The sequence below is a fragment of the Sceloporus undulatus genome, chromosome 1 (assembly GCF_019175285.1).
Source record: "Sceloporus undulatus isolate JIND9_A2432 ecotype Alabama chromosome 1, SceUnd_v1.1, whole genome shotgun sequence".
NCBI classification, from domain to species: Eukaryota; Metazoa; Chordata; class Lepidosauria; order Squamata; family Phrynosomatidae; genus Sceloporus; species Sceloporus undulatus.
The window spans coordinates 339,376,905-339,399,790 of NC_056522.1; the positions used below are offsets into that span (position 1 = coordinate 339,376,905).

A 22,886-nucleotide genomic window follows, 5' to 3' on the forward strand; every position below is an offset into this window, starting at 1 on the left:
AAATGGATACAGAGAGCCAACTGCAATTTCCTCTCATATGTAATGCATGCTTCTTGATGGATACACATCACTCTGAGACAGCTCATCTCTAAAGAGTAAAGGAAGCTATTTATGCTCAAGTCTTTGACTTGACCATATGACCAAGATAAAACATTTACATGCATCTTAATAGGCATATTATATATTTAAAAACAGTGGTAAACTTGTGAAGTCGAAGGCCTTCATGGCTGGCATCCATAGTTTTTTGTGGGGTTTTTGGGTTTCTAGAACATGGCCACGTAGCCCGAAAAACCCACAAAAAACAGTGGTAAACTTGCTGAATTTATTTGGAACTCAGTTTGACTCAACTGCTTATAAGTATGTTTAGAACACAAGTAAAGGAATTTAGTTTAAAAGTGCTTTAATCACAAAGTATACTACATTATTTTTTTAATGTCATGCTAGAATTCAAAAGTAATTACCATACATATGAAAGTATTTCACTGCCAGGCAGAATCCCCAAGTATTTAGTTGCTAGAGATACTTGAAAACTGCCCTACAAACCATTTTAGGGGAGAGCTCTCTATCTTCAGTCAAGATTGCTGTTTTGGTAACATAACAGGGGCCTGTAAAGTATTTTGAGTTCCAAAACAAAACAAAACAAAACAAAACCTGGATAAAATTTTAGAAAAATATGAGCACAAATACCATAACTCCAAAATTGAAGTATAAAAGAGAATAAAAGGACTCAATCGGTAAAAAAAAAAAAAAAGGTACTAGTGACAAGTCTCTGGGAATCCATACAACAGAATTAATTAATACAATATTTTCCTGCCTCAGTCCAAAAATCACAATGTATCATAAAATTGAAACACACTCCCCCCCCAAATAAAAGCCATATAAATACCACTCACCTCTGGACAGTGAGCAAACACAGGATTGTCCCATTCTGAAAGCAAGGACTGGACAGATTCTCCAGAAGTATCTAGAACAGAATGTATGTACAATCATGAAACTATAAGCAGCTCCATATTAGATTTTTATCATGCCACTGTCCTACTTCATTCACGCATTAGGAAGGCTGTTTCATATTTGCTATGTTTCCTGCCCCTTAAGATAAACTTTGTATAAGTCTCTAAGTAGGAAAAAGTCCACAAACTGTCAAGTATGAAGTTCAGCATCAGATTTCATTTTATTGCAAATACAAAGATTTTGCTGAATAAAAGTTATTTGTATATTTATTTATATTTGTATATTTTGTTATTTGTAAACAGAGCAATGTTTCTCCATCATCTGCCTAAAGCTATATTTGAGCAGCCATGTGATCTTTAAACAGGATGGTTATCTGTACAACAACCTATCATACTTTGAAATGTTAAAAAGACTTGAAGTCAGCTGCCAGTTCTGTTCCCACTATAGAAACATACATTCCAGAACAATAGTTAAAACTTCTTTGGTTCACACCCACAATGTAATTGACTTTGACCACACTAGAATTATTTCCAATTCCACACATCAAGTGATTCATACATGTCCCATTGTTAACAGGCCTTGAATCACTCCAAGTTTCTGTTGGGATAGGAGGCAGAATTTTTTGGTTTGTTATTATTTAACATAGTACTCTATGTCCTGGCAAACTGGGCCTACCTCTAAAAGCTTGGCTTGCAAAACTCCTCTCAGTCTGAGGTCTTGGAAGGAAGGGCACAATAAGCTCACTTCTAAAGGGGTGACATCGGCACTGAAACCCTAGATACTCAAGAAAATAATTATTTCTGCAAATTTTCTCGCAAGCAGATTTCTGCTTTAGTACAGAAATGACTGACGGCTCAAAGGATGATTAGCATCATAAGAAAAAGAACAGTTCATTCAGTATCATAAAATAGAGAAATAAAGAAACAAGCAATGTTATATGAATGACCAAAGAAACATCAATAAGGAGGCTTGCACATTAACTGTAACGTTACAATAGAACAGTGTATTCTATGTGTAGGGTAACCCCTTTGGAGTCAGGGGGCACAAGATACCTACAATAAGGTATAAAATTCCAGGGCAAGAAAGGATGCCACAACATGTAGAGCCTCCCAGAAGCAGAAGTGTAGTGCAACAAGGTGTAACAAAACTGGAAACACACAAGACTATCAGTTCAGACTACAGCAGTTCTTCCTCGCTCTTCCTCCTTCTCTATCTAATTGGCTTTAAGAGTCACAAATGTCCAGTTACAGCTTTCTGATGCTATGGTTGGCCACTATCCCACAGATCTTTACACATAGGCTGCACATATGCAACTCTGTATAAAGATGCCACATGCTTGGTTATCAAAGACTTAACAGTCGGTAACCCAATTGTGACGTTAGTCTTAATAATGCATCCGCACTTCAGAATCAATCCAGTCTGGCACCACTTTCAACAACCATGGGTGAATGCTAAGGAATTCTGGAATTTGTAGTTCATTGTGCTCAGAGCTCTCTGACAGAGACGACTAAATGTCTCAAAAAACATCAGTTCCCAGAATTCCACAGCATTCAGCCATGGTAGTTAAAGTGGTATTAAACTGGATTAATTCTGCAGTGTGAATGCAGCCTAAGTTTAAAAGAAAAGTTAGAAAGGTACTGTAACAGAACACCATCACTCAAAAAATCTTGGTGACTGAAATTTGCTATGTTTACTGTATTCTATGTGGATTTCTTATACCTTTAAAGAGAACTTAACTACAATTTTATTGAAGATACTTTCAATGTTTACTGGATCAATACTAACCTTTTAGGATTCTGGGTATTTTATTTTTATTGCAACAGGAAAAACCCAGCAGCTGATTAGAAATCTTAAAACCAAAGTATAAGATCAAATCAGGACCAGACTTTTCATGCCTACTGAGAAATTACTGCATCAAGCATATTAGATAACCAATAAACTTAAATTCTGCAAATTCATTTAATATTACTAATTATATGAGGACTGCAGAAAATACTGCTATGAATAACAATGTCTGTATATATGAAAGAAGTATTTCACACACGTGCGCGCACACACACGCGCACACACACAAAAATGACACTCAAAACTCATCTTCACAATAACGCTAAATGGTCAGATTTAAAACTCACTTCACTTACCATTCTCAATGACATTTACAGCCATAGTGCTTATATCTTTAGCACATACAGCCTGAGAGTCCCCACTGGGAGCATTATAGGTACTCAGTCCAGTCATTGGGTTGATGTACACTGTCTTGCCCAACGATGCATCAAACTGGTGCAACCACTCAAATGAATGCAACTGTGGTTTCTCATTATCTACTGCATTTGAATCATCTGTGGCATCTTCCAAATTACTGGACACAATCATGCTTTGAGATTCATAAACTTTCACAGCTTGCTTTGTAGATTCATTCATAATACCTACATCTTCACAGGAACCATCAGAATCCACCTCTCTATCAGACAAAGTTAAAGTTTTATTTTGCGAGACTGTATATTCTCCATCAGTGCCAATAAAACTATGTCTTACAGTATCTTCAACATCCTCTGATCTTCTGCTTGAGCTTCCCATATCATTAACCTGTTCATTAGACGTTGAGGCAAAAGAGCAACTCTCTGTCCATTCTTCTCTTTGGGAAAATTGAGGAATTTGACAGGTACTTTGCAAAACATTATTTTGAGATGACAGTTTCCATATGTTCTCATCATTTTGTCTTGACCATGCTTGGGATTGTTCTGAAGATGGCCCTGTGGATTCTGTACTTGAAACTCCTTGAAGGCTTTTCTTCATTTGAGATAATTTAGAAGCAAGTGTTCCTGTTATCTCAGTGTCAGAAACATTTTTCTTTCTGATTTGCAAGGAATCTTCCGGTGTTACAGGACTTACATTAAAAGCTTTTCCATTTAATAATTTTTCCCCCATGGAATGTTGAGACTTTTTAAAAGAAACCAGGCAATCACTGGCCCTATTATTAGACACACTGTCCTTGTTAGGAGTTTCACAAATGATGCACCTTTGAATATCTGTATTCACATCATTGAGAAACCTACCACAGACTGGAATCTCATCTTCAGCCCTCTTTTCCATATCAGCTATTGATGATGTACTTTTTATATTTCCATAATGTCTCTTAAATCTATCCAATGAGCCCAGCTTTCGATGTAAGCTTAATTTTGTAAAGCCACCAGATGTAGGCTTAAGTGAAAGTTCAGCCATTTGTCTACATTTAGTTGCACTGTCTAGAAGAGGAACTGAACCTGAAGAACCCACAGAACTATTTTTTTTTATATATGGTGCCCCCAAACCCACATTATCATTTACATGAACTGAACCTACCTTATTCTTTTGATTTGACAGATTTCCCATTTCTATGCACTCGTCTGTACTTTCTGTAGGATTTCTTTTGTTTGTTATCTTTAAATATTCTTGACTATTTAGAACCTGTCCTAAAAATCCCTGTCTATTTTCAAATACATCCCTGGCACTTACTGGGCCTAATTTAGACTGCCTGCTTAAAGGACCATTTCTTTCTCTTGCGCTATGTGGTTGCTGCTGATTTTGCACCAAATGTGTTATAAGGCCTGTGGAACAGAGCCTCATTGGTCCCCATCCCATTACCTCTGCTCCATTAGTATCTGATCCTGTAGAAAGTTCCTTGTCCTCTTTCACTGTCTTATATTTTCCCTGCAAGTCACATCCCAAAACAAATTCATACTTAAACTCATTAGCATCTTCCACCATTCCTGCATGTTCTGCTGTGACAGAGTTCAGCCCACTTTCCCGAAATGCCTCATCTTGTTGATTACTTATATCTTTATCAGATTTCTCAGTGCAAAGGGAAGTACTGGCATGGTTGTCTATTTCTAACGCAACTGATCTGTCCTGCCCATCACATTCTTGGGGCAACTTGGAACTAGTTACTTCAGTCTGTGGGTTAACCAATATACATGACGTTTCCTGTAGGTTATTCAATTCAGGGAGATTTGGAGTAGTGCCATTTTTATTGCTCAAAAGATTGTCTGCTTTACTGTTTTCAAGTTCAAGAACAGCTTCATTGGTGCCAGTTAAATCTGGGCAAATACCTACTCTCTCCACATTGTTAATAGGTTCTGTGTGATCCGATGCAGTCTTTGCAAGAATTATTTTCCTTTTGACAGACTTTGATTGCAGATTAAACATTTCATAAGAATCCACAATATTATCACAGGCTCTCTTAAAACTCTCCTGCCTGCCTGTCTCCTCTGGGATAGAAGTCTGTAAAGCTACAGCATTATCCAAACAAAAGCCATTGTTTTCATTAAACTCTTTAATGTCTTCACCACACAGCTCAATATATAGATGTTCTCGCTTTAAGAATGCTTTTATTCCTTCTTCAATGCAAGTCAGGAGAGCAGCCCAATTGCGAAACTCTATGAGAGTTTTTGCAGGTTCCAAACACACATCATACTCATCATATTGACACTTCACATTGATAACAAAGACTCCATAGAGCTCTGAGCCAGAGCGATGACGAGCGGGACTTGAAGTCAGCGATCCACTTTTTGCCTTAGATATAACACTTTGTTTTCTTAGTAAAAAATCAATAAGTTTATGCAATCTTGTTTTTAATACCAGTCTATTATTTACATATAAAAACTGAATATTTTTATTGTAATGTCCTTCAGTACTGACAAAACCACTGATTTCAAATCCTCCAGACTTATAATTTATTTCTCGTAATTTCTGTGATTTGCTTAGACCATAAATCTGAGAAAACCGTGAGCACATATCTTTTGTCTTGGACAGCTGAAGCATCATTGAGCAGGAGGTATCATTTCTTAAAGAAAAGGAGACAAAAGGATGAATAAGTGAAATGGCTTCTATTTTATGCCTCACTCTCTCCAGTTCCAGTATGGAGTCCATGCACTTTCTCCGCACAGGTAAGTGACAGAATAAGTTGTACACGGCCACTGTTGTTCCAGCACTTGGTCTATTCAATTCCGTCTCACAAACCTCCAGTCCTTTCCCATTGTGAAACATTTTCAGGAAGCTTTTTGCTATTTTATTTGTCTTGGATGATATTTCCAGGATGCTAGCCATGTTTGCAATGCTTGCCAAGGCTTCTCCACGGAAACCATAAAAACGTAGATTCTCTAGGTCTTCTACTGAGCAGCACTTACTAGTAAAATACCTATTCCCAACTTTGCTGAGATCTTCTTTTCCCATACCACAGCCATTATCCACCACCTGGATCTTCAATGTTTCCAGATCAACTCTAACAGCCACACAAGTAGCTTTAGCATCTATGCTGTTAAGAACAAGTTCCTCAGCACATTGCCCCAATGAGTTGATGGCCACTCCAGACCGGAAACAGGCTTGTACTTCTTCAGGCAAGCATCTGATCATTGCAAAGCAGTAAGGAAAAATCCGGAGACTGGAAATATGTCACTGCTTGTTCTGTTATCTCCTGTTGGAAAACAAATAGTTCGCAGCTTAATTTAAAGGGCTTTTTAAAAAGAAAAGACAAAGACAAAGCCTTCACAAATCTCTTTTGTGGTTGTTGTGTGTCTTCAAGTCAACCCTGATTTATGGTGACCCTATCATGGCAAGTTTCTTCAGGTGGGGTTTGCAATTGCCATCCTCTGAGGTTGAGAGGATGTGACTTGCTCAGGGTCCCTATTGGGTTTATATGTCCAAGCCAGGATTTGAACCCTGGTCTCAGAGTCCTAGTCCAATGCTCAAACCACTACGTCTCTCTGGCTCTGTCACAAATCTCTTAGCACTTCCCTAGCATGTTCCTGTGGTCAGTTTTGTTTTATCTGTTCCAGTCCCTAGATTAGAAACATCCAGTTACAGAATACTGCTTCAGCCGCAGGGGAAGGCAATGGCAAACCTCCTCTGAATACATCTTGCCAAGAAAACGCCCTGATAGGGTCACCTTAGGATTGCCATAAAGTTGGATACGACCCAAAGGCACACAACAACAACAAATGACAAAATACTGATTGTCATCAGCAATCAATTTGTGGTTCAGGTGACCTTGGGCAAGTCACACTCTCTCAGCCCCAGGGGAAGGCAAAGGCAATGCTGCTGGAGAAGCTTGCCAAGACAATAATTCAAAGATATAGCCATGTTGGTCTGTAGAATCAGTCTGTAGAGAGATCTCCAAGAAAGAAGGTGGCAGCATGAGCCTTCAAAGACTTAAGTCTACTTCCTCAGGTGCATTTGGGGAATATAGTATGCAGAGAGATCTGTAGCCCCTTTGAGACTCACTCCAAGAAAGAAGGTGGCAGCATGAGCCTTCAAAGACTTAAGTTACTTCCTCAGGTGCATTTGGGGAATATAGTATGCAGAGAGATCTGTAGCCCCTTTGAGACTCACTCCAAGAAAGAAGGTGGCAGCATGAGCCTTCAAAGACTTAAGTCTACTTCCTCAGGTGCATTTGGGGAATATAGTATGCAGAGAGATCTGTAGCCCCTTTGAGACTCAGTCGCTGAGAGAAAGAAGAGGGCAGCATGAGCTTCCCTACAACCCAGTCTCCTCCTCTCTCTTCAAAGCACCTGAGGAAGGAACTGAGGTATAGGGAAGCTCATGCTGCCCTCTTCTTTCTCTCAGCGACTGGGTCTCAAAGGGGCTGCATGAGCTCTGCTGACCTGCCAAGAGAAGACCAGGATAGGTTTGCCTTAGGGTCGCCAGCAGCGGCGTTGTCCTTATTCTCCGCAAAGGGAGCTTGGCCTGCCTTGCCTGCAGCCTCAGGGCCGGGAGAAGCAGCAGCAACGCCGGCCTCCTCCGCCGCCTCCTCCCCAGACTGTGCCCTTTTAAGAGATTTTGGACTTCAGCTCCCAGAAGCCTCGGCCATGTGGGCCCATACTCTGGGATTCTGGGAGCTGGAGTCCTAAATCCCTTGAAGGGCAATTCTGGGAGCACCGCCGTCTGAGGCACAGTTCCCCCCGTCCCCTCCCTCTCTCCTCCGCCTTCCTCCCCGGAGAAATTCACCTCCTCCTCAGCAGACTTCTCCCGCCGCCTCAGCCGTTAAGCGCCGGACGTTGGCGGGGTTTCTAAGGGGAAGGCGAGGAAGGCTCGAGGAGCTACAAAGGCTCATTTTGCAGCGCAGGACGGAGCGCCTCGCGGGGCACCCTGGGCCTTGTAGTTCCGCAACCCTCATGCCCCCGCCTCCTGGCGCCATTTTCCTTCCACTGTAATCTTAATGAGGAGGTGTCAAGTCACCACAAATCACTACACAATACACTCTTCCCTCACATTTGCAGCTTTGACTTATTTATTAATATGTTCTCTCTAGGCATATCTAGGTCCTCCAGTGCAACTCCATGGTCAACTGTAACCTAAAGTCACACTGAAGCCTGAATTTCTATTTATATTAATGTGTTTAGTTTTTGTTTTGTAATGTCCTACATCTTTTCTTGAACATCCTACATTTTGCAGTGCCTTGTCCTCCTTTGGAGTTATGACATCTGATCCTGGATATGTATCTTCATTTATGTGTCGGCTGCCTTAGTTTCCGACTTACGACAACCATGGGGTTTCTTGGGGTTTGCCATTGCCATCCTCTGAGGCTGAGAGAGCATGACTTGCCTAAGGTCACCCAGTGGGCTTCATGGTCAAACTGGGAATCGAGCCCTGGTCTCCAGTATTCATAGCCAGGTGCTACTGATCAGGGATGGGATGATACAGTATTTAGTGTTTCTTAAACTAGCCCCTATATGCAGAAAACATTGTGCCCAGAGGAGGCTTAGACTCAGAGGCAAATCTAAGATTTGTGATACAATAGGTGAAACCCACAAAGCCCTGTAACAATTACTGAAGAAGGTCAATGAGGAAAGTGGCAAGACAGGCTTAAGGTTGAACATCAAAACAAAACAGAAGATCTACAAGAGTTCACCCTAGATAATGAGAAAATTGAAATAGAAGGCCCCAACAGACAGGCCAAAATAAAGCTGCTTCAGGTCACTTTGAGGTATGCTGCTTAAATGATGCATGCATCTTAAGAGTCCAAAAGCTGTGCCTAAGCCACGCTCCACTCCTAAGGACTGGAACGCAGCTTTACTGCAGCTTCTGGCCTCTTAAGATGCATGTGTCATTTAAACAGCATACATTATTATTAACCTTTATTTATGAAGCGCTGTAAATTTACACAGCGCTGTACATGCAATCCTTTTAGTTAGACGGTTCCCTGCCCTCAGGCTTACAATCTAAAAAGACATGACACAGAAGGAGAAGGGAGTGGTGGAGGGAAAGGGTAAGAGGTCCAGCAGTTCCTCTCAACCTCCGAGGCCTGGACCAAGGCAGGTGGACTGAAGGGAGGGCTTGGCTTCAAAATGGAAGGTTAATCATTATCCAGGGAAAATACATACTCACAAGTAGGATAATGCATATACAGTACATAGCAATACAGGAAATGGATCGATAAACAGCCAACAACAGAACATCAGATAGTAAGCGACAATTATGTGATGCCTGGGAAGGCAAAGTAAGCCAAAGTAACCCAAAGCAGCTTTATTTTGGCCTGTGTTTGGGCCCAGGGTTCTCATACTATGGGGTCAAATAGTGCTCACAATGGAGACTGCAATCAAGAAATTAGAAGACTAGGCATGGGAAGGCCATCTATGAAAGAACTGAACAAGATCCTAAGTGTAAAGATATAACTCTGAACACTAAAGGGAGTATAGTCCAAGCCACTGTATTCCTCACCAGCATGTATGGAAACGAGATCTGGATTGTGAAGAAGGCCAATAGAAAGAAAATCAACTCATTTGAGATGTGGTACTGGAGAAGAGTGGACAGCCAAGAAGACAAACAAATGAGTCCTTGAGCAGATCAAGCCCAAACTCTCCCAGGAAGACAGGATGACTAAATTGATGCTGTGCTACTTTGTCCACATATTGAGAAGGGATGAATCATTGGAAAAAATGATAATGCTAGATGAGGTAGAAGGCAGTAGAAAAGAGAGGAAGACCACACGCCAGATGGTTAGACTCAAGTCAGAGGCCACAGGCCCAAGCCTTCGGGATCTGAGCAAAGAAATGGAGGACAGTGAAGTTGAAGGCTTTCATGGCCGGCATTCAGAGTTTTTTGTGGGTTTTCCGGGCTATGTGGCCATGTTCTAGAAGAGTTTCTTCTAGCCAGCTGTGGCTGGCATCTTCAGAGAATGTTTGCCTGGAAAGGAGTTGGGTATATCACACAGGTTACACAATATATATAACACAATATAATGTCAGGAAGAAACTCTTCTAGAACATGGCCACATAGCCCGAAAAACCCACAAAAAACAGCGGAGGACAGTCTTCTAGATGTCTTATCCACAGGGTCATCATGAGTTGAGGTCAACTTGAAGGCAGTTAATATTATCACCAAAAGTGGTGGGTTATTTTTGTGGGGAAAGGCTGTATGTTGCAAGGAACTCAGGAGCTTCATTACATCTTTGAACAGTGTTAGCGATGGAAGCATAAGTTTCACTCCACAACTGTGCATTCAAATACACTGCTTTATTCCCCCCCCCCAGGAATGTATAGCAACTATTTATTTATTTGGTAGAAAACAAAGGGCTAATTCTGAGATAACACCTGGGAAAATCTTGCTCCCTGCCTCCCATTATCTCAGTCGTTATGAAATAGTATCTTCACCTATAACCACAGGTCTCATGGAGGATAAAGCTAGCAGTGGTTGCCAGCACTGTGGCTATATATATCTTCATTTAGAGGCAGTACGTTTTTCAACAGAAATTAATAGGGAATGGAAGCAGAAACTGATATTGCCTTCATGTCTAGCTTGTGAGCATCTGGTTGGCTACTATATTATTGGACCAGAATGCTGAAGTAAGTATTACTAACCCAATACTCCTCTTCTTCTTTTCTCTGCCTTTTTACTTGCCTCATTTTCATTAAGCCACAGCTTGTTTCCTGGTCATACTGGAGTGTGAGAAATTGTGAGAACTGGATTTTCTATAGTATAGACTGGACTTACATTATCCTAATTTCTTTAAAACAAATCATTTTGCACACATAGCCTCCCACGTTCTGTCACATGCTATGCTCTTCACCAAGTAACAGGAAAAACTTATGGAAAAGTATTACAACCAAAGACATTTCATAAAACATCTAAAATAAACAATTAATTTGTATGGGAACTAGAAATATCATTAACATTCCCTGAACAAAACTGTAAGACAGTCCATTCACTTGAAACTTTTTGGTGTGGCAATCCAATTTTTGCATATACTCCTGTACATGTGAAATATCAGCATGCCAAGTTCATAGGTCACTGAGTCTGTCTGTATATTAGAACATTCAATGCAATAACAATATTAAATAAATAAATATATAAACAAATAAATAAAACTTAGGACTGAACAAATCTGCATGTGAACAATGAATAAAAAGAAAAGGGATCTTGAGGCTCTTTCCATTAATTAAATGGTTCCCTCCCTTGGCTCTTCTTATTTGACAATACAAAAGTCACTATGGTCTAAATGAGCAATCTTCTTCTCATTGCGGAATTCAGCTTTCTCAATGTTGGACTTGGGACTTCCTGTCTTCCGAAGCCATTCTTGAAGCTGCCGCACCTTGACAGTTGGGCCTTGGATCTGTCCTTTCACGGAGCCATAGTCAGTGTTCTGGACCCAGCCAACCACACCTAGCTTTTTCCCTTGTGCCTAAAAAAGAAAAATACATCTACAGATAACTTCCTTAAAAGATGTGAAAATCTATCTGATTGTAGAGAAAACTACAAGCCACCTTTTTACACGAATTGATATTCTTAAAAGAATAACATTTCTGCTGTTTAACACAAGTTTCTGTTATGTCAACCCTTCATCCCCACTCCTGGCAAACTGAATCTATCTTGAAGTAAGAGGCAATAGCTAAACATGTGATTCTAACAGCATTAACCCTGTAGGTGTCTATGTTGGCCTTCCACATCCACAAATTCCTTTTCCACGCATTCAACCATATATATATGAGTTCCAAAAAGCAAACATTGATTTTGCCATTTTATATACGGGACACTGTTATATTACGCCACTGTATGTAATGGGATTTGAGCATCCATGGGAGTCCCAGAATCAAACCCCAATAGTTTTGATTCCCTGCACTCCCAAGTAAGTCGTGTTAAATTCAGTGGGACTTAAATGGATACAGAATTGCAGCCTAAGTTGCCTAGGTTTTAAATATTACTATCCTATTCATATCTGATAGCCAGCATGGTGTAGTGGTTTGAGTGTTGGACTATGACTCTGGAGACCAGGATTCAATTCCCAACTCGGCCATGAGACCTTGAGCAAGTCACACTCTCTCAGCCTCAGGGGAAGGCAATGGCAAACCACCTCTGGACAAACCTTGCCAAGAAAACCCCATGACAGGGTCCCCTTAGGGTTGCCGTAAGTCAGAAAGGACTTGGAAGGCACACAACGCACACATATACATTCATGCCTACTCCAAGGTAAGCCCCTTATTCCAACAGGGATTACTGGACACATAATCCTTGGCCTTCAGAACTGAGGGCTCAGCGCTGTGTGTCTTGTCTGCCTTAAAGTCATTTCTGACCTATGGCAACCCTTAGGCTATCATAGGGTTTTCCTGGCAAGTTTCTTCAGAGGAAGTGTTGCCCTAGCCTTCCCCTGAGGCTGAGAGAGTGTGACATGACCATATCTGGTCAAGCATCTGAGGAAGCAGAATAAAGTCTACGAAAGAGCGTTTTTTCCTTTCAGTTACTCTCAAAGGTGCTACAAGATCTCTCTGACTTGACCAGAGCCACCCAGCAGGTTTTCATGGCCAAGCTGGGATTTGAACCCTGATCTCCAGAGTCACAGACCGACTCTCAACCCTGGACGCCACATTGGCTCACTACTGAACCCAAGTAAGTACTACAGAGGACTTGTAGCACCTTTGAGCCTCACTGAAAGAAAGAAAATGGCACCATGAGCTTTTGCAGACTTCAGCCTACTTCCTCAGATGCATATATATATGCCACATAGTCATTCTCAGACACCTATGGAATACATATCTGTCTGTCCCTGGCTGCCACTCCACTGAAAGCATCTGAGGAAGTGGATTTCAAGTCTCTGCGAAAGCTGCCGCTGCCACTTCCCCTCTCTCAGTGGTCTCCATGGCCAGGAGAAGGCCTCTCTCCGTCCTGACCTACTAACCCGGCTATTAGACCTCCGGAGACCTGAAAGCTCCGGCCAGAGAGGGCACCCACCTGCGTGTATTTGCGGAAGAACACCCCTTGGACTTTGCCGAAGACCTCGTAATCGACCGAGAGGAGGCCGTCTCCCTCGGCCATGGCTGGGGGGCCCTGGATCAAAAGACAGAGACACGTTAGACCGGGAGAGGAGGAGGGCCGGGCCGGGCCATGTCCGCCACCCGCAGGGCTCCAGGCTCAAGGGAGGAGAGAGAGGAGGAGGAGGCAGGAGGAGGGAAACAAGGGCCCTTGCCCACTTCTCCAAGAGGAGGGACGAGGAGGAGGCGGGCCAGGGGCGCTTCCCCGCCGGTGCCGCCTTTCCTCGCAGCCTCATGGAGAGAGAAGAGCGGGCAGGAGCTGCCCCTTTCGGACCTGAGCAAGTTCTTCTGGCTCTGAGGTTCAGGTTCAGACTCCAAAACCAAGAGGCCTTCCCCGCCCCTCAGAGCTTAGCCCCGCCTTCCAGCCAGAGACGGCCAAATCAGCGGCCAGCGCGCGCGCGTCACTCAGCCCCTCCCAACCGCCACTAACGGCTTTCTCCGTATAATAAATCAGTGATCAGTATCCTGGATTTCCTAGGGACTTCAGCTCCCAGAATCCCAAACTATTGGCCGACGTGGCTGAGGCTTCTGGGAGTGAAGTCCAAATCTCTTAAAGCACAGTTTGGGGACCACGAGTAATAGGGGCCAGTGCGCATGTGGCCCTATTACTCAGTGGTCCCCAAACTGGTTCCCTTGCAGAGATTTGGACCTTCACTCCCAGAAGCCGTTTATAATGTCGCCGGGACCAACCGAAGTGCGGCTCGTGATAATCAAGAAATAATAAGAAGAGGTTTGTTTCCATAGGGCGGGGAGGAGGGGCACAGCAACGTCCCTCCCTCAAGATGATCGGACTTCAACTCCCAGCATCGCCCGCCAGCATAAACCAACGTCAAGGCATCATGGGAGTTGTAGTCTGGGAGCTGACAGCGGTGAGCGTGGTTATCGAAACAAACCGGAAGTGGCTAGAGCGAGCGCGACGCGTTGCTAAGCAACGGCTGTAAATAACCTCCAAAGGTTCTGATGGGTCCCGAGAACTTGCGCCAGGGCGCGCGCCAGCCCTAGTTGCCATAGCGACCGAGGCGCCCCGAGGCCTAGTCGCCTTTCTGACTGGCCGATCCCTGCCTCGCGTGGGACTGCGGCCGGTAACGGCTGCCAGCCTGGCAGGCCACCAGGAGGAGCCTCACCTCTCAGGACAAATACATACTAACCTTCCCACAAACACCGGACGCCTTTCTCCGGAGACCGAGAGGCCGATCCGAATCGAACACACACCTGTTTTCCTACTTTATGTTTGAACCAGTCGCCCGGAGGTAAGTCGCCTCTGCTGGGAAGAGCGCCCGGTCAGCCAGCCCTTGGGGGCCTTCCTCACTGGGATGGAGGCTGGGGATTCTCTGCCTGTGTATTATTATTATTATTATTATTATTATTATTAATATCCCGCCCTTCTCCCAAGGCTTTAAACGTTAAAAAACAGAGTGCAGTTAAAAACATACAAAAATAGTATATTAAAATAGAATTGAATTGTAACAATAATTAAAACAAATTCAGTACTAAAATCCCATTTAAAAGATTAAAATGCTTAAAATACATTAAAACAATATTGTATGTATAATTAAAGCAATGTATTATATATATACACACACACAGAGTATATGTACAGTCAGCCCTCCATATTTAATACTAAAATCAAAATTGAAAGATTAAAATGCTTAAAATACATTAAAACAATAGTGTGTGTGTGTGTGTGTGTGTTTGTGTATATATGTATATATACGCACACACATTAAAGCAGTGAGGCTAAGGGCTCTCTGGCTGAATATTCTTCACCCGCCCTTCCTTCCTAAACTACAAGTCCCAGAATGCATCAGGAGGCAGGCACAGCATTTAAAGCGAATTAGTCTCGTTTTAAGAGGGTAAAGTGATAAGATCATAAGGTGAACTCATCAGGTTTTTCTTGGCAATGGCAATGGCAGATTCATTTATATACTGCTTCATGCCACACAGAGCAGTCTCTAAGCAGTTTACAGCCGTAAGCCAATTGCCCCCAACAATCTGGGTACTCCTCGGAAGGATGCCAGGCTGTCGACCCAGAGCCCCTGGCTGCTGTTGAACTCACAACCCTGTGGTTTGTGCATGAGCGGCTGCAGTGCTGGCAGAGGTTCAGAGGGGGTTGGCCATTGCCATCCTCTGAGGCTGAGAGAGTGTGACTTGCCCAAGGTCACCCAGAGGGTTTCCATGGCCAAGCAGGAGTCAGACCATGGCCTCCAGAGTCATAGTCCAGCACTCAAACCATTACGTCATGCTGGCTTCTCTACACATATCTAATTGCACCTATTTTAGTTGTACTCCGCTGTGGTTGCTTTAGAGTTAGTGTACTAGTAATCCTCAGTCAAATATCTATCAGGACATATCAACATTATCCTATTTTGCTGTTTCCATTTCAGGTCAGTAACCTCACAGAAAAATAGGATTGGCCATCATATATTATTGTGTTTTCTGAGACCTTCCATGATGGATAAACCCACTATTTAAGTATTCTGCATGCTACCAATGGTCAGCGAGATGCTATAGAGTGACGCAAAGCAGGATAGTGATCTTCACTCATAATTAGTAGTCTCCATCCTCTGATAGAAAAAGGCATTTCAGGAGCTTGATTAGAAATACCAGTTCTAGTATCTCCTGGTCAGACGTGGTTGGCACACAGTTCTGTCCTGGGAATATTTAGGAAATATTACTGTTATACATTTTATATAGAAATGCCTTTCAGATCTCCAAGATGGAGTTGGTTCAGAATACAGCTAGCACATTAGTAACTATGACAAGAGATTATGAGTATTTCACACCTATGCCTGAAGAATTCACTGTCTACTTTGTGTTTCCCAGTACAATTTCTGATGCTAGTGCTTGTTCTCAAAGCTCCATACAGGATTCTAGAAAGAAGGCCACAAACATACCATGTATGTAACTTGTTGCATTCATTCCCCCAAGCTTTACTGGAAATGCTGAATGGCTCAGTTGCAGCTGACTCCGTGTTCACATATGGATCCAACAGCATGCAATCCAAATCTTCCTGCCAGGAGAGATGTCGCACAGAGGCGCTCAAAGAACAGTCCCAGCTAAAGCACCTGAGGACTAATATCCAGCAACAGCACATGTCCAGCAAAGATAAGAAGCAGTCTCATCTTCATATCCAAAAAGGACACAGTGCTTCCTCTTCTCAGTCTGCAGAAAGCACTCGGCTGATTTTAGAGAAGGCAGGCTTCTATTCCGCTGGCCCTTGCGACTGGTACCTCAAAGGCCAAGCCAGCTCTCTGCCCTTTCATTGGAGAACCAAACGGAGAGAAGGTGTTGACAGGTCATACCCACTTAAACCAGTCTTTCATCCTAACGTGGGGAATCCTGACCTTTCCAGTTCCTCAACCAGAGAGACTCCTATTGGTACTAGCTCAGAGAAAAAAGGAAGATTACCTACTGTCAAGGTTCAGCATAGTAGAGTGCCATGCCCTTCTCCTATTGAAGAATCCAAAAAAGCAACTTCTCATTCACAGTGGGCAGAGTCGGGCTACATTCAAAAACTGGAGGCTGCTGGACGGAGCTTGGAGGAAGAGATCCAGCGAAAGGAGGCCCTCCTCAGGGAAAAGCTGAGGAGAACAGAAGATGAGCTTCGAAGAATCCAGTGGGAAAGGCAGCAGGCTGAGGCAGAAGCAAGAAGGGAGCAAGGAGCACTATGGGTCCCGGAGAGGAAAGCAGCAGGTATTGTGCCGGATTGTTTTTCCAGATCTACAGTCCAACTTCATGCCTGTCAAAAGGCACATGTTTCAGAGAGCCCCATAGCCTCAGTGGGGTCAGTGGGGGTTGCTGTGCTTCCCAAGACAATTCATATTGAAAGGCTAAAAAAACAAAGGTTGGTGGCCAGCAACAGTAAAATTCAAGAAAACGCACACCACATTTCAGCCACTACTAGCTCAGAAAGGGCTCCTGTGCATGACCCAGCTGTTTCAGTAGCAACCCCTTCAGAGCAGGTTGACTGTTTGGCAGCAGAACCATCATTACATAGGGAGGCTCCAAGCGGTGTGGAGGAGAGGGCAGAGTGCTGTATCTGTGGGAGGAGACTTTACCGCTCCAGACTGGAGAAGCATGTAAGCATCTGCAGCAAGAATCATGGCTCCAAGAGAAAAGTGTTTGATTCGAGCAAAGCTAGAGCAAAGGGCACAGAACTGGAGACTTATCACCTCATGAATGGCTCAGATATCTCCAAGGTAATACACATACCTAGTTATTATATATATATCCTGCTGTTTCTTTTGTTTGTATGGTGATTTTATCCAGTCTCTGATATAAGTGCTGACCAGCCTGAGTTCTCCTTAGTTTTAATAAAATAACATACCAGCATCATTTCCTTCAGACCATTTTCTGGCATGCATTTCGTATGGCTTGGAAGAAATTCCCCCGAAGGTATGCAGAGTTACAGATAACTCTTGAAGATCCCTAAAGTGCCTCTGTTTTCCATTCAATATTTAAATGTAGTCACAAGTAAGGTACCATAATATCAAGAAACTGCACCAGACAAGATTCCAGAAAGAAACATGAAATCTAAGTTAATCTAAGTTAAGTTCAAGTCTCTGAAATCTGGGCTAGAGAGGATAGGCTTTAAATTATTAGACCTCTTTTGTCAAAAAAAAAAAAAAAAAGAGCAGGTCCGAGGATGAAAAAAACAAGTGCTCAGAACTATCAAGTTAAAATAGGAGAACACATAACATTAAGTAAAAGTCATAGTCATAAAATAGCATTACAGTTAGGAGCTCATGGATATTTGTACTTAGGAGTCACAGAATAGGAAAGGCTAATGCAATTAGAAATCCTGTTCAGAGTATGTCTGATTTCATCATCCAGTTAACTCAGTTAAATATTCACAGTTCTAGAGACCAAAAAACATCTACACTCCAATGACAATATTCCATTAACTTGAATTAGGCTAAGTTAGATAGAAAATGCAGTGGTTTCGGTTTGCCATGGGCCTATGAACAAGATGACCTGACTTTATTTTTAGTCATTCAGTTCAGCCAGTAAGTCTGGTCTTCATATACATTGTGTGGTTTGACTTGTCCAATTACTGCATTAGAAATATCCAGTCCTCCATGTGCATGATAGAAAGAAACATCAAGAAACAGCATGATGTGAGCTACCAGGGTTGTACTAATGGTTTCTTCTATTCCACCTTGTCACTACAGGGAAAAACTTCCAATCAGTGCTCTGAGGCTTCCAGGCAAAGCAGTGACAGATCTAAGCAAAGCAACTGGAAACAGAAGCATGAATCTTTCATCACGACATTGCGCAGGGCTCGTGAGGTCCAACGAGTAATCTCCAAAGGGGGGAAGGCCTCAGATCTACCCCCAGCACCTGCCATGAACCCAGACTACAAACTGTGCCCATATTGCAGCCGTCAGTTTGCACCTAAGGTAGCTGAGAGACACATTCCCAAGTGCAAGAACATTAAGAACAGACCCCCACCACCACACCAAAAGAAACATTGCTAGTAGTGGACCAAGGTGACTTCTGCAACTACCAGTTGAATTGAGGCTCACTGCTGTTTCCCTGTTCAACAGTGTTTCCAATATTGTTGCTTTTAAAAAATACTAAAGTATAAAATTAGTGAAAAGCCCATGAACTATGAACAGATTGATTAAAGCCTTTGTATTATATGCTAAGATCAGAATATTAAGAAAATAGAGAGGTTTTTCATTTTCTGGGGCTGCTACTATAAGTGCTCAGTTCCCCTCCTATGTAATTGTTCACAAGAATTGCTTTGGCAGAAAGTGGAATTTCAGTCTACCCCTTACAATGTTGCATTGGTATGCTATAAAGAAGTCCTACTGCCAAATATTGGAAAGGGATTATCACTGCCTTCTCCCATGAGCAGTTTCTTCTAGACATCTGCTAAGTGGGACCATAATTCTTTGTTTACCTATCCTGCTGGGGACATTTTGAGTTTCCTAGGTTTTAAAGCTACCTAAATGTACAGTTTTGTGTTGACGACAACAACAAAAAAGCACTTTTCTTCAGTATAATTCAAAATAAGATTAATATTATTAGCCTAACAACTGCTACTAGCATAACAACTGGAAACGTATGATACTTTTTTGAATGTATCACACTGAATTCAGTGCTTGCTAGTGGAACGTTTCTGTCAATCTCACCCCATGCTGCCTAAAAATCAGCATTGGTAGGTTTCCTGGCACTCCCGACTTGGTTTTTAGGGCAGACAGGTGTGCAGCAGAAAGCAGGGAGATCACCCTTTCCTGATTCATCTATTCTACTAGTAAAAGTCCATCCTGAGATCCTGCCTACTGCATGTTCCTTCTCATATTTGATTTGGAAGTTTCTAGTCACCTAGTCTCTATAGTCACTTTCTTTGCCCATGTTCAGCTACTAACACTCAGTTTGTCTCATCTCTTCAAAGGTATCTCTAAGAAAACAGCTGCATAGAAACTAGAAATGATTATATTAGGATATATTATTTCAGTGTGATCTGATGTTGCTCATTTCCTACACCTTTATGCAGCCATAACCTCAAGGAAAAGGAAATGTGAGATGGTTCAGGAAATATGCATTTGGGATAGTTGTCACTTTAGCAGCTAAGACATCTGAGAGGTGGCCAGCCAAAGGAAGTGTTCAACAAATAAGGAGAATGATATAAACAAATAAGGAGAATGATATACAAAATAAAACAGCTGGCATTCTTACAGTGTCAAAAACAAATGTAATCTGTAGGAAAATATGAATAACATGGTAATTTGTATGGCAAAGCAAAAGTATAAATTATTAACTGGGAATCCAAAGCATGGAAGAATATACTGCCATTTTGTCACAATTTCTTCCCAAATACCAACTTCATTTTATGCATTATAACATTTTAACATTACGTGGTTCAAAAGAATTGCTACACATTTTCTGTTAGATCCAAAATACAAGACTGATGCAAAAACCACTTCTCTGCACTGCATGTATAGCCCCTAAAAATTCCCCTTGTTTTTTTTTTTAACAAGTGTTTTTAAATCCAAGAAGGTTATCAAAGCAAAGGGGCTCAACTTTCCCTGGTACCAGACAAGTGGAAGATATAGACCCATTTCAGAAGGAATTAGAGAAAAATCCAGGGCCTATTTCAGGTGGTGGCAGTTTAAAAATTATTTCTATAATAAAATAGGCCTGTCATCCTTACAGGTAGAAAAACCAGAAACGTGCATTATTTAAAAAATAAAATACTAAATTACAATGCTGGATTCTGCACTTGCTCATTATTACTAGAGAATACAGAATATATTGGCCAAATTTGCATGGAAGAATAAATCAATGTTCTAGAAAATCCTGGCTTGCAAACAGAACAACACAGCCAACGATTCCATGCCAGCCTAATAAAAAACAATTTTTAATTTGATCAAATCCGCAAATATCCAGAACAAACAAATTGTGAACCAACGGACACAGCTTGTTCATGGTAACCTAGGATTTTCCAGAATTATTGCCATACAGTCTTAACTGCTGCCTCTTTCCACAAGAACATGAGGCATTTATCCTGTCTCCCTGGAATCACTTCTTATCTCTTTTTTTCTTTTTCTTTTCAGTAGAGCCACAAGCTTGGTAGATTAAGGAAATGCTGTGAATGTAGCATATCTTAATTTCAGTAAGGCTTTCAACAAGGTCCTCCATGATATTCTTGCAAACAAGCTAGTAAAAGGGATCTAGGAGTTCTAGTAAACCACACAAGTTGAACATGAGTGATGCAGCAGCTAAAAACAGCCAATGCGATTCTAGGCTGCATCAACAGATGTATAATGTATAGATCAAGGGAAGTAATAGTATCACTCTATTCTGCTTTGGTCAAGCCTCACTGGAATACTGTGTCCAGTTCTGGGTACTACAATTAAAAAATGACCTTGAGAAGCTGGAGCGTGTCCAGAGGAGGGTGACCAAAATGGTGAAGGGTCTGGAAACCATGTCCTTATGAGAGACTTGGGGAGCTGGGTATGTTTAACCTGGAGAAGAGGTTAAGAGGGGATATGATAGCCCTGTTTAAATATGTGAAGGGATGTCATATTGAAATTGGAGCAAGCTTCTTTTCTGCTGCTCCAGAGACTAGGACCCAGAGCAGTGGATGCAAAAGAGATCCCACCTGAACAGCAGGAAGAACCTCCTGACAATAAGATGTGTTCGACAGCAGATCACGCTCCCTTAGCAAGTAGTGGAGTCTCCTCCTTTGGAGCGTCTGGATGGCCATCTGTTGGGGGTGCTTTGTGAGTTCGTGCATGGCAGGGAATTGGACTGGATGGCCCCTATGACTTAGGTTTTCCCTATAATTCCAGTTCAGGGAACTTGACATCCACGGAGATTGAAAGGCACCATGTATATGCTTTTATTTTACAACTAAAGCCACAACTCAAATTATATCCTATAAAGAGACCCACCTCTATTCGTAATACAAGCAATATATACTGATGCTTTTTCTCATATATTCTGCATGTTTGGAACCTCTGCACACAGAAATAGATAAAAATTTGGTCTCAAAGGGCAGCTTGATAACCAGGGAGCATTGGTAGATGGTTGTAACAATTAATTATTATAAGCAATAGGTCTATGTAACTCCTGCATATTTTGACATGAACTTCCTGACAGAGCTGTTCAACAGTGGAACATACTCCCTCATAGTGTGGTGGAGTCTCCTTCTTTGGAGGTCTTTAAACAGAGGCTGGATGGCCATTTGTATGGGGTGCTTTGATTGTAAGTTCCTGCATAGCAGGGGGGTTGGATTGGATGGCTCTTGTGAACTCTTCCAACTCTATGATTCTATGACAGTCTGCCTTGATAACCTCCTTTCTCATTCCACACCTTTCTTCAGAGTCACTTGTTTTTGTATCTGGTAGATGCAATCATTGTATCAAATTTGTTTTTGTAGCATTGAATTGAAAAATAAGTACACTCATCCCTCCATATTTGTGGCTTGGATATTTGCAGATTTGATTATTCACGGATTTGATTAATATGTTTTCTCTAGGAATATCTAGGTCCTCCAGTGCAACTCTATGGTCAACTTTAACTAAAAGTTGCACTGAAAGACCTAGAGATTCCTAGAGAAAATACTCTACAGTGGTGCCTCGGGATACTAAATGATCGCGTTACGAAATTTCCGGGATACGAAAAAGTCGGATTGGCAAAAACTGTTTCGGGTTACGAAATATTTTTCGGGTTACGAAATTCATTTCGGCGCGAAATTCAAATGCTGCTATAGGCTTTCCAGTGCTAACGGAGTATTTCGGGTTACGAAATTTTCGGGTTACGAAAGGAATGGCGGAACGAATTAATTTCGTAACCCGAGGCACCACTGTACTAGTCATTTGTAATTCATCCAGTGCAGTTCTATGGTCAGTGTCTGTCGGATGTTGACCACAAGAGTTGCACTGGAGGACCTAGAGACTCCTAGAGAGGTGTCCACTCAGGTAAAAACATGGTGTTTTTGTTATTTGTGGTTGTTCCATATTCACGGGGGTCTTGTGCCCCTAACCCTAGCGAATACGGAGGGACAAGTGTACATGGAACTCATCTCTGATCATGGGAAATATAGAAAAAAGTGACCTAAGAGCAGATACATTCCATCTGATCCAGATCTAAAGATCTGTGTTCATCCTGCTTTCAAAATTTGTTCCTGACCTATAGTATCTCACT

At 42.1% G+C, this 22,886-nt stretch overlaps 3 protein-coding genes across 12 annotated transcripts in view; 1 reads left to right on the top strand and 2 right to left on the bottom strand.

Annotated features, from left to right (window-relative positions):
* Positions 1-8,908, bottom strand: part of MLH3 (mutL homolog 3) — a 23,618-nt gene extending 14,710 nt beyond the window's left edge. For 6 of the 9 annotated variants that reach the window (XR_006104022.1, XR_006104023.1, XM_042467647.1 and 3 more), the window contains exons 1-4: positions 7,933-8,908; positions 3,093-6,403; positions 1,627-1,725; positions 894-964 (exon numbers count right to left, since the gene is read on the bottom strand). Coding sequence is in view for 7 of the 9 variants with exons in the window: in XM_042467647.1 (XP_042323581.1) it covers positions 894-964; positions 1,627-1,725; positions 3,093-6,342 (3,420 nt within the window). In the remaining 2 variants the exon portion in view is untranslated. Of the gene's footprint in view, positions 1-893; positions 965-1,626; positions 1,726-3,092; positions 6,404-7,589; positions 7,732-7,932 lie in introns of those variants that run through there. The other 3 variants (XM_042467637.1, XM_042467628.1, XM_042467657.1) reach the window with 3 other exon arrangements.
* Positions 8,909-11,136: 2,228 nt separating this feature from the next.
* ACYP1 (acylphosphatase 1) lies at positions 11,137-13,659 on the bottom strand. 2 transcript variants are annotated; one of them, XM_042457355.1, is made up of 3 exons: positions 13,504-13,659; positions 13,150-13,245; positions 11,137-11,605 (listed from the first exon to the last, which is right to left on the bottom strand). In XM_042457355.1, the coding sequence occupies exons 2-3, from the start codon at positions 13,231-13,233 to the stop codon at positions 11,390-11,392; spliced, it is 300 nt and encodes a 99-aa protein (XP_042313289.1). In that variant the 5' UTR covers positions 13,234-13,245; positions 13,504-13,659; the 3' UTR covers positions 11,137-11,389. The 2 variants fall into 2 exon arrangements, with proteins under 2 accessions (XP_042313289.1, XP_042313371.1); XM_042457437.1 differs by lacking the exon at positions 13,504-13,659 and having other exon boundaries at positions 13,150-13,497.
* Positions 13,660-13,918: 259 nt separating this feature from the next.
* ZC2HC1C (zinc finger C2HC-type containing 1C) lies at positions 13,919-20,435 on the top strand. Its single transcript, XM_042459106.1, is given in 4 exon segments — positions 13,919-14,479; positions 16,157-16,239; positions 16,242-17,428; positions 18,401-20,435. Coding segments are annotated over 3 exon segments (1,557 nt in total). The 5' UTR covers positions 13,919-14,479; positions 16,157-16,175; the 3' UTR covers positions 18,707-20,435.
* The last annotated feature ends 2,451 nt before the right edge of the window (positions 20,436-22,886 follow it).

Bases quoted from the DNA above. Each gene is read 5' to 3' on its own strand.
- ACYP1 (XM_042457355.1), bottom strand. From the start codon at position 13,233: ATGGCCGAGGGAGACGGCCTCCTCTCGGTCGATTACGAGGTCTTCGGC. The intron at 11,606-13,149 runs GTGGGTGCCCTC...TTTCTTTTTTAG, and splicing joins TCTTCCGCAAATACACGCAG to GCACAAGGGAAAAAGCTAGG.